The 10,925-nt window shown below is 54.0% G+C and overlaps 1 protein-coding gene across 1 annotated transcript; it reads right to left on the bottom strand.

The window, feature by feature from the left end:
* Nucleotides 1-318: 318 nt before the first annotated feature.
* Nucleotides 319-9,967, bottom strand: DNAJC7 (DnaJ (Hsp40) homolog, subfamily C, member 7; the record flags this gene model as incomplete). Its single annotated transcript, XM_010154015.1, has 12 exons — nt 9,886-9,967; nt 8,968-9,092; nt 8,771-8,884; nt 7,551-7,625; nt 6,180-6,298; nt 5,702-5,855; nt 4,613-4,777; nt 3,512-3,603; nt 1,915-1,988; nt 1,273-1,419; nt 906-1,058; nt 319-381 (listed from the first exon to the last, which is right to left on the bottom strand). Coding segments are annotated over exons 2-12 (1,231 nt in total), but the record flags the coding sequence as incomplete, so codon positions are not given.
* Between the last annotated feature and the right edge of the window lie 958 nt (nt 9,968-10,925).

The following is a 10,925-nucleotide window of genomic DNA, read 5'->3' as shown; positions in this document are numbered from 1 at the left end:
GTGATGCGTGCGCTCAGGACGTCTGACCGAGCACCAGCGGCTCTATCCCAATGGGATACCCACTTGGATCGAGCAGCAAAGCATGACTTCGGAGCCCACGCACGCTCCTTGGAAAGGGGACCCCTGGGTTCTGCTGCTTTCGAACCCCGAAGAGCCAGAACCGGGACGCTGAGCATCCGGGACTCTCCAAGAGCTCTTGGGTACTTTGCATGGGAAAGTCAAACACTCCTCCCCGCCAGCACATCCACCCCAGGAAGCCCGGCTGCCGGGGGGCTCCTGTACTCACGTTTCCAAAGCCGACAGGACACTCCCACCTACCTTCGAAACTGAAGCCACCCGGCCCACCGAAGAAGGCCTTGAAGATGTTATTTGCATCAAAGTCTACAGGGGAGAAGAGAAGTTGTGAGCTGAAGGGAAACAGCCTGCTACGCATTCCACAACCCAAAACTGTCACTGACCCAGGGCCCCTAAAACGCGTTCAAACGGACCAAAAGCTCCAAGTGGCCTGCTCTGCCCAAGCCGGACGAAAAGCTCCAAGTGGCCTGCTCTGCCCAAGGGCTGCAACGGGGCCGACCACAGGGAAAAGCAAGAGTTGGCTGAGAAATTCAGCTACAGGGGCAACTAAGAATTTTGGATAATTTGCATTTGAGACCCTCAAGCCTCCAAGGATGTGATTCTGCAGCCCCCGTGAAAGACGGACGACAGCAGCTCCGTCTCAGATAACACCCACCACGTAACCCAGACCGGCACCACGCGAAACGTTCAGCCCAGAGACCCAAGTGAGTCAATCCACGGGGCTGTACAGATGGGAGGCGAAGAACTGCCAGGTGGCTAGAGGAGGAGGCAGCCTCTGAACGGTCTCGTCTTTACAGGCTGCCAGGGCAGAACATCCTAACGACACTTACCTCCCATGTTCAACCCATCCTCTTCCAGGTCCTGCCCGCTGTCATAGCGAGCCTTCTTCTTGGGATCTGACAGGATGGTAAAGGCTTCACCAACCTCCTTAAATTTCTTCTCCTCTTCCTTCTGCACCTCCGCGCTTGCGCCGCTGTGTCGGTCTGGGGATGCAGACACAAGCGGGAAAGCAGCGTTTAGTTTCCGGCGTCAGCGGAAAGCGCTACGCTCCCGGCTGACGTCACGCGTGTCAGACGTGTGGGCTGAGAACCGCCACCTCTCCGGGAATTCCCCACCTCCCTCCCACCTCTGAGCCAGGCCTGCGGGGAGCAAGGGGATCAGGACGACAGCATGGGCGTAAGGGGGTGTTTGGGGTACCTGGATGGTGCATTAATGCTCTTTTCCTGTAAGCCTTCTTGATCTCATCTTCGGAAGCGTTTTTGTCAACCCCCAGGATTTTGTAGTAGTCTTTCCGTTTGCTCTTCTTCAGCTCCACCTGTGCGTTCTTCAGGAGCTGCTTGTGTTCTGGGAAAGGCCAAAGGAAGCGGCTTTAGCGTCAGGCACAGCCTTAAAGGAGGCTCAAGACCGGCGCGTCGAGATGACCTGGGTGGAAGGATTCAAGTGCCACAAGGAACAATCCCCTTGGATTTGCAGTCAGGTACCTAATTAGGGCCTCACTCTTGCTGGCTGCAAACGTCTCGGTGCTACTGAACCACGGGACTAAGGTTTCTCTGCCTGTTTCATTCCAGGCTACTAGACAAGCACGTCGGAACGAGCCCTGTGAGCAGAGATCCTGGATGGAGTCGCTTCAGCCAGGTTATCTGCTCAGCATCCAGTGCTGGGGAAGCAAGCAGACCCCGAGGGGCGTGTCAGAGCGCTTCCGAGGCCTCCTCCAGCACTGCCAGCTGGGTAAAAGCTGCAACTCCGAGCTGGTCGTGGGGGAAAAGGCAAACAAAGGCAGCAGCGAACCCCGCCAGCTCAGGGAAGCTTACGCAGAGGAAAGAAGGCCAGAATGCTCACCTTTCGTTTTCTCTGTCTGATAAACCTTTTCGTAGTCTCTTACGGCATCTTCGTATTGTTCTGTGTCCATGTAACTGCGGGAAGAAAGAGGGGTGACCGAGGTGTGCTGCAGGGGAATACCTGGGGGGACAGGTCCAAGCTTCCGGGACGGATGCGAACTAAGGAAAAGGGGAGCCCTGGACCGCAGGAGGGGCCATCCTCGGAGGAGCCCAGCCGGGGTCACCGTTGGGCTGACCACGAGCCGGACACTGCTCTTTGCGGAAGTCCTGGCACAGGAAACCGCACTCTGGACTCCCGGAGGGGACGGCAATTTCACCTGCCAGCGCAAGTTCTACCGTAACGATCCGATAATTACTTCATCCAGCCGAGACCAGCAACGAGGCTTCCAGGAAGCTGCTGCAGAGCTGAAGCTGGTGCAGCTGTACGCTCCCAGCGCTGGTTAGAAGTGACAACCTTGGCACCCCAAACAGAGGGACATGTGCCCGTCCGCTGGCATTTCAGCCTTACTCACTATTAACTACTCACTGTAACCTGGCAACTCCCGAGATGGAGCTTTGGAAAACCACTGAAGGTTGGAAATGAAAGCACACGCACAACTGGGAGGCTGCAGCGACGGTGCTGGTTCGTCTCTGAGCCAGGCAGCTTTGCCACAAACTGGGGAACAATCAGTACTGAGGAAAGCAGCAATTAAATCCGCAGCCGGAGCAGAGCTTTGGCTACCTCCCTGGCTGGTGCCCAGTTACCCAGAGCCGAACAGCCTTTGCACGACGCGCTCAGCCCCACCGTGCTACGCTGCGGTATTAAGCACCTACAGCCTCAGCTGCCTCTCCTCTACGGGAAGCGGGGCATCCCATTTCAAACCCGGTTTGTTGGAAACCTGAACAGCTCTGCTGGGCTAAGATCCTTACTTGCAGCAGCCCTTATGAAAAAGCTCGAGAGGAGCTCTCGGGGACAGAACGTCTTACGTGAGGCTACAAACACCCTAACTCGAGCTTTAGAACAAATCCTGCCCAAGTACAACAAATAGGCAGTCCCAGATCCACACTGGCAGAACGGACTACATAGAGCTTCCCCCTCTCCAGGTCAGCATAGGGAACGAATTCCGGGCACCGTCAGACAGAACCTTTCATTCCGTTACGAAAACGGAGAAGGAGGAGAAGGGAAGCTCTGGGGAGACCTCAGAGCCCCTTCCAGTGCCTGGGGGGCTACAAGAAAGCTGGGGGGGACTTTTCCCAAGGGCAGGGAGTGACAGGACAAGAGGTAACGGGTTTAAATGGAAAGAGGGAGATGGAGATGGGACATCAGGAAGGAATTCTTCCTGCAGAGGGTGGGGAGCACTGGGACAGGTTGCCCAGAGAAGCTGTGGATGCCCCATCCCTGGGAGTGTCCAAGGCCAGGCTGGATGAGGCTTGGAGCAACCTGGTCAATGGAAGGTGTCCCTGCCCATGGCAGGGGGTGGCACTGGGGGGGCTTTAAGGTCCCTCCAACCCAAACCATCCCGTGATTAAGTTGCAGACGTTACCCCTGTCACTCAGTGCCGAAGGGAGGAGGTTCCCACCCACGAACCTGCTCCACACGCCCACAAGGCTCTGCTCACCATTGTGCTCTCCTCAAGTACGCTTTGATGTACGTGTCGTCCAGCTTCACCGCGTTCGTGCAGTCGTCTATTGCTTCTTCAAGTTTCCTAAGCTACAACGTCGGGCAGAAGTCAGGTTAATCCCCCCCAGAGCACAAACCAGTGCAGCAGCACTACGATTTTAGGCAACTGAACGGTGTGAATAAAATAATCTTGGAAAACCTCACTGGTTTCTGTGCCTGCATCTGGGTAATTTTTTGCAATCCCCCAAGCCACAGAGCTTATGCTCCCCAGGGAGAAATTAGGAGCCCGGCAGGGAAGTGGTACAACTCCGTGGTGCTTCTCTAAGCAACGCACTTGGGAACAAGGGTCTTGCTCAGAATGATCTGAAAACCAAGTTCTTGTGCTTCCAAACTAACTCCCAGACAGGAAAATAAACTTAAAAACATTTAAAATGATTATTTTTTTTTAAAGCACTGTTTGTTTTCAGACACAAATGAAACGTCCAGTACTGCTGCCTCCGGCTGGTGCCATTTCCCAGGTTCTGAGAACAGCCCCTTGACCAAGCGGAGGTGTTGCAGGGCCCCCGCTGCCGTACATCGGCACAGAGACAACGAGGAGGCAACAGGCCCAGGGGAAACACAGCGGGGACACTGGAAGCACCGTCCCACCACTGACTTTCTCTGGACAGCGCCTGACCAAAACGCAACAGCAACCCTGGAAAAAGCATCTCGGGTTTTTAAATTGGATCATTTGGGGTTTTTTAGATCAAAAATCAAAGCAAGACAGATGCTCTGCAAGAAGAATGAGCAAAGAAATCTCCTCATTACCAGGCAGGAAACAAGTAAGGATGCCTTTAGGCTGGTGAGGGTAAGGCTAACCGCCACTCCTCCCCTCCCTCCCGCTCTGCGCGGCCCAAGCATTCCAGTTTCGATTCTTCGGGAGTCAACTTTGTTGGCTGTTTGGAAGGAATCCAATCGCTGCGCAAGCACCAAAGCCCGAAACGGCGCCCACAGCACCCGGAGGGCCCAGCGCCACGGCAGCCCAAGCTTTCCCGAGCGACTCGCCAAGGTGGAAGCTACGCGGTGAGGAACGCCGCCGCGACGGGCACCCACGTCTTACCTTTGAATTAACCGTCCCCCGGTTGCAGTAGAGTTTGGCATTTGTTTTTATGTTATTTGGATCTATTCCTAGTGCCTCTGTGTACAGTTCATACGCTAGTTTGTAGTTTCCTTCTTTGAAGGCTTTATTCCCATCTTCTTTCTTCGCTTTAAGTGCTTTGGCGTTCTGAAAGAAAACACAGCCTGGGTGAGGACATCAGGGAAGCGGCTCAGGGGTACCGAGCGCCTTATTTTCCTGGGAGAGGGTCCTCAGAGAGAAGTGCTGTAACTTGGATTCAGACAGTGTCACAGGACACGAAGTCACAGCCTTGCTACAGCAGCTGAAAGAAGCTGCGGGCGTCCTGCCCTTGCCCCAGCTGAAGCGCTCAGGAACAGCCGGTGCCGGTTACAGGCGTTCTCCACCGCAACAGAGGCCATCTGGTGTTTGAGATCACCCAACGGGCCAGGAAGGTCCTGTTTTTAAAATAAACCAGGAATGGGACTGCATTTTTTGAGAGCTTGTACGAGCAAATAGGTTTAAAACGTCGGTCCAAGAATTACAAGGGAGTAGGAATGAGGGAAGGAGCGACACGAAAGGAACAGCCTTTAGCTGCAAGGAACCCGTAGCACCAGCACTGAATCTGAAAGTCAGTTCTTGTAGAGCCGACAGACCTAATCTGACTGCTCCTACATCTGATCAAGGAAGAAAGAAGAGTGAAAGTGAGGCGGTGATGCCCCATCCCTGGGAGTGTCCAAGGCCAGGCTGGATGAGGCTTGGAGCAACCTGGTCTAGTGGAAGGTGTCCCTGCCCATGGCAGGGGGTGGGACTGGGTGGGCTTTAAGGTCCCTTCCCACCCAAACCATTCCACGATTCTATGGTCTTCAAAGTATCCCAGTCTTCTGAGAAAGTTTCCAGCAGCTCAGTTTTACCTAGAGCAGCAGCTGGCTGTCTTTGGGAAGGGCTGGACGCACCACTGGCAATCCGGGGAATGATAGCGCTGAGGGAGGGAGAAGGGATTGAGCAGCAGCCCCACGTCAGGTGTTTGGTTAGAAACAACAGGAAAACTCCGGGTGATTTTGCAGCCCCCCCCTCCCAGTACCCACCACTTACACGGCAGGCAAGACACGCTTTCTCGTGGTCGGGAGCCATTCTGAGTGCTTGGACAAAGAACTGCACCGCCTTCTCGATACAGTCCTCGTAGTAAAGGCAGAGACCGCGGACATACAGGGCGTCTGCGTTAGTGGAGTCCATGCGTAGGATGTCACTGTAACAGACATCACAAAATGACATGTTTCCCTGTTCCAGTTTCCTTCTCATCTCCAAAAGCACCTTCCTCCGCTGAGATCTTCCGTTATTTTATCAAGTCCGTGGTAGAGATGTGCGAGAAGGATGGGCACCTGCTCAGGCAAGGCTGCAGGTTACTAACCAGGTGTAAACACAGGGTCCCGGTACGGCCAGCTCCAAGGGGGACCAACACACACCCCCCTCATCACAACTGGCACCCAGGATTGCTTCTTTTTTACGTTCCCTCGCGCAAACACGCAGCGGCCAGGACGCCCACTCAAGCCCTAGAGCTCGCGACGCTCACCTCGCTACAGACTGTGCCTCGGGATAGCGACCCAGTAACGCTAAACATTCAGCCTTGAGGATCTTGAACCGGTGACAGGCAGGAGCAAACTCCAAAGCACGATCCATGCAAAACACAACCTGGCGTGGGAGAAAACGCCAACGTGAGCAAAGGGAACAGCCAAAGGCCTGGGTTGAAAGGCCGCGCCACAGTGGGGATGCTGTATTAGCTGAGGAGGAGGAGCGTGCAGACACCCGTCTCCTCTGCTGCTGGAGACAAATTTCGTTAGAAAATATTCCTCATGTGCAGATTTTTTTTCTCCTGTCTCATAAAGGGCTTTTCTGGACACAGGTCTGTGGGACCCGCTGCGTGACCGTGACACAGCACCGCGCAGCAGATTCAAGGGACACCTGTAGAAGGTCCATCCTTTTAATTCTTCTGAAACTGTAGCCCCAAAAGAAAAAGCCAAGGAGACAATTCTGCCCCTGTTTCCTGTGTTATAAAGACACTGGGAAGGACAGAAATTCAATAGATTGAGACAGTTTGGGCTGGACAAAACACAAAAAAGTACAGTGCAAGGCCTGACCTTACACTGGTCTGACTGCAATGGGCAGGGTGATCTAATGGGTCTTTTCCATCTCTGCGTCTCTGGTGGGGACATCTGCACGAGAACAGGGTCATTGTTCCGCCAAGGTTCATCTGCTTCCCGGCCCGTGACATCACGATGGCCCGATGAGGGAAGCACTGTGCTCCAGATTGAGAAGCCAGTGGTTTCTGGGTGAGGAAGGAGCAAGAGCAGCTCTCCAGGAACAAAGATCACATTTCACACGAGCCTCACCAGTGGGGTGAGATGGGAGAGATGCAAATGCCCTGAACAGGCAGGGCAGTTCCTAAACACAACATCCAGACTGACCCTATATCCCATTTCCTCCTCATAGCCAGGTGATGCCAAGGTAGGATTTACCCCTCCAGAATCTTGAGCTGAGCCTAAAGGTGTCAGTGACCTAAACAATGAGTTTAATGTGCCAGACAACCTCCTTTCGGGGCCAAACTTGGGCTTCACATGCATCCACTGAACAGAAATCGCTGCATGGGAAGTGTTTGGTGCCTTTCAGATTTTTTGCTATCAATTCCTTGCATCAGGTCAGTACCAGCCGCATCCCTTGGGAAGAAAGATTTGGAAACAGTAAGGGAGAACACCGCACGCAGGTCTGCGCTCCTCCTTCAGTCACCCTCACTCGAACCCTGGCACAGACTGTTGCCTTTTTTATTTTAAAGAGCTGAGAAAGAAGAACCCTGGATATGCATTTTAGGAGCAGAGCACGATCGAACGCTGTTGCTGGTCAAACACACAGTTCCTAACGCTGCAGGAAACGGTCAGGTTAACCTTACCTTCCTGAAATCCCGCTTCTCAAAATCCACTTCGGCGATTTTTTCATACTCGAGCACAGTACTGGCGTTCTTCAGCTGAAAGACAGAGCACAGCACGTGTGGCAGGACAGCCATAGAATCACAGAATGGTTTGGGTTGGAAGAGACCTTAAAGATCACCCAGTTCCAACTCCCCTGCCATGGGCAGAGACACCTTGCACTAGACCAGGTTGCTCCAAGCCTCATCCAGCCTGGCCTTGGACACTTCCAGGGATGGGGCATCCACAGCTTCTTTGGGCAACCTGTCCCAGTGCTTCACCACCCTCTCCAGGAAAAACTTCTTCCTGATGTCTAATCTAAACCCCCCCACTTTCAATTTAAACCCGTTACCCCTTGTCCTGTCACTACAGGCCCTTGCAAAAAGTCCCCCCCAGCGTCCTTGTAGCAGTTCCTTCAGGTACTGGAAGGCTGCAATGAGGTCTCCTCGGAGCCTTCTCTTCTCCAGGCTGAAGCCCCCAACTCTCCCAGCCTGTCCCCATAGCAGAGGGCCTCCAGCCCCCTGAGCATCTTCGTGGCCTCCTCTGGCCTCGCTCCAAGTGGTCAATATCCTTCTGATGTTGCGGGCTCCACAGCTGGATGCAGCACTCCAGGTGGGGTCTCACAAGGGCAGAGCAGAGGGGCAGAATCCCCTCCCTCGACCTGTGAGTGTGGCAGGACAGTCGCTGCTCTGAAGCACCGACTCGCAGCACGCAGGCGCCCAAGCCCTACAGCATCCGAGCAAAAACTACCGTGGACCATGGAGCAAGAACACGGGTGACATGGAGGCTTCTGCCTGCAGGAAAACCGGTTTGAAATCAGGTGACCTAACTGCCAGCCCAGGAAACTGCACCCCCGTGAATGAGACACTGAAGGGACAGCAGCCTTCACATACTGCGACACCCATGTCCCTGCTCCCTCACCGTTCCCCGTCCCTGGAGGGCTGGGGGAAAGCGCTCAGCGCCCAGGCTCTTCTGCTGAGCGGAAACAATCACACACAAGAGTAACTGTGCAGCCTGGCTGACTACTGAAAATCAGATACAGAAACTCTGCAGCACCTCCTTTTTCCCAATGCCTCACAGCACGCAAAGAGTTCACCAACGACTGACCCCACCTTGCAAATTCCAAGCCAAAGGCTGCCCAGCTTAATCCACTCCCTCCGACAGCCCATCTACTGGGAATATCTGAACTTCAAGAACCTCTTACCTCTTGCTGCGCCTGGGTATTTTTATGATCCAGTTCTAGAACCCGTTGAAAGCAGCGGCTGGCAGCCATGGCATTCCCCAGGGAGAGATGGCACTTCCCTTCCCGTAGGTGGCCCTGGGAAGCGAGTTAAAAGGGAATGGCGAGAGCTGCAGCGGGGGGAGGCAGGGGGATGGAGACATAAGAAGTTGTCCACGTACCCGTACAAAGGTGTCGTCCAGCCTGACGGACTGCTGAGCATCTCCCAGGGCTTCTCGGAACCTCCCCAGCATCATGAGTGTGGCCGCTCTGTTACCGTAATAGCTGGCGTTATTGGGGCAGGTATCTGGAGGAGACGCGAGAGCGCCCACGGTCAGTGTCCCACGCAACTTGCGGAGCGTATCAAAACCCCGCGGTTGGATTAAAAACTCACATTCCCTCCCAATTTATACCGCCACCCGGGTGGTTTAACGCGTGACAGCCAAGCAGCTGTACAAAACTACTGCTGCCCTACAACAGGCAGGAACGCGCCCATCGAGGACAGAAGCCTGCGTGTGCAGTCTGGCTGCGCTGCTGGCCTGGCACTAGAGGGAACGCTGGGATGGTTTCACATTAAGAATATCTTGGCTGGAGGAAAACAACAGCTATCACCCAAGCACCGACTCGTTACAACCTGGTGAAGTCTGGCAAGGTAATTCACGCCAGCAAAAAGCTTCTACGGAGAGTGTGCTGTTAGAAACTGCTGGTGTGGTTACATCAATCACAGGATGGTTTGGGTTAAAGGGACCTCAAAGCCCACCCAGTGCCACCCCCTGCCACGGGCAGGGACACCTTCCACCAGACCAGGTTGCTCCAAGCCTCATCCAGCCTGGCCTTGGACACTCCCAGGGATGGGGCATCCACAGCTTCTCTGGGCAACCTGTCCCAGTGCTCCCCACCCTCTGCAGGAAGAATTCCTTCCTGATGTCCCATCTCAATCTCCCTCTTCCCGTTTAAACCCATTACCCTTTGTCCTGTCACTCCCTGCCCTTGGGAAAAGTCCCCCCCAGCTCTCTTGTCAGCCACAAAACAACAACATAACCAGCTTTGATCTCCAGACTCGTTATTCACAGACTCGTGTTATCCCCAGCTCATCTCACCTATGGCTTTCGTGTAATAGTTGTATGCTTCATTGTAATCCTTCTTGGCATAGTACGCGTTTCCTTGTTCCTTGAAGGATTCTGCTTCCCTGAAAGGAAGTAAAGCATCACATTTTAAGAGGAATTGAGCACCAGAGCAGATTCTGACCATGACCGAGCGTTTGATCCCCAAGCGACCCCACTATAACTCTTCAGTGCTCCAAAATGCTCGTAGCTGCCTGCTGCGAGATCCCCTCTGTGCACACCGTCCATGGGGAAGCAGCAGACCTCGTGTCCTGCTGGCTCTCGGACACCTCATCCCTTCTCCAGGGCCATGAACAGGGATACGTGGGGATATTTTAGCCGAATGCGACAGGAATGCAACAGCTGACGGGAGCATCCTCCCTTCGGCGCCAGACCCTCTCCTCCCCAGAGCCCAGCAAAGCCCGGGCGGTCGGGATGCCCAACCAAGCCAGCCTACACCCACGAGGGGCTGCATCACCCCAGCCATCGAAGTCGAGGAGCGGTGCTGCCTATCTTTCAGAATTAGTCCCACATCCTTCAGAAACAGGGCCAAGAACAATTTCGACATTCCAAACAGCTAAATCAAAGAGAAGTGAGGGTGCAAGCCTCAAGCAGAAGCTTGGCACTGCCTTGGCAACAGGTCCAGAAATAGTCCTCACACTCAAGAGCGTTTGCAGAGACAGCTCAGGACATTTAGAAACACACAACATATGGTTTAAGGCAGCATCCCTTAAACTCTTGAAAGCAAAGTTTCCCCTGAAGGAAATTAAACCCTTCTCTCTCTTCTCCCATCTACCATCATTGTTAGATAAGCAGTCGGAGAGAGAACTTGTACCACGATGCTGGAGTTAAATTCAGCCTCACTGAATTACATTCCGTGATTTAACGGACTCGCTCCCTCTCCTAGAGCGTTTAACGTGAGAACGACGAGGCCAACTCAAAAGAAGCATCACCCCGCTCTAAGATACAGCAGCCAAGACTTGTGTCATCCTTTTGGGACATCCCTGATGCAGCCAGAGCGACGGACACTGTCCACT

This window comes from Eurypyga helias, unplaced genomic scaffold, assembly GCF_000690775.1.
Source record: "Eurypyga helias isolate BGI_N326 unplaced genomic scaffold, ASM69077v1 scaffold24210, whole genome shotgun sequence".
NCBI lineage: Eukaryota > Metazoa > Chordata > Aves > Eurypygiformes > Eurypygidae > Eurypyga > Eurypyga helias.
This window is presented reverse-complemented; position numbering and strand designations above follow the sequence as displayed.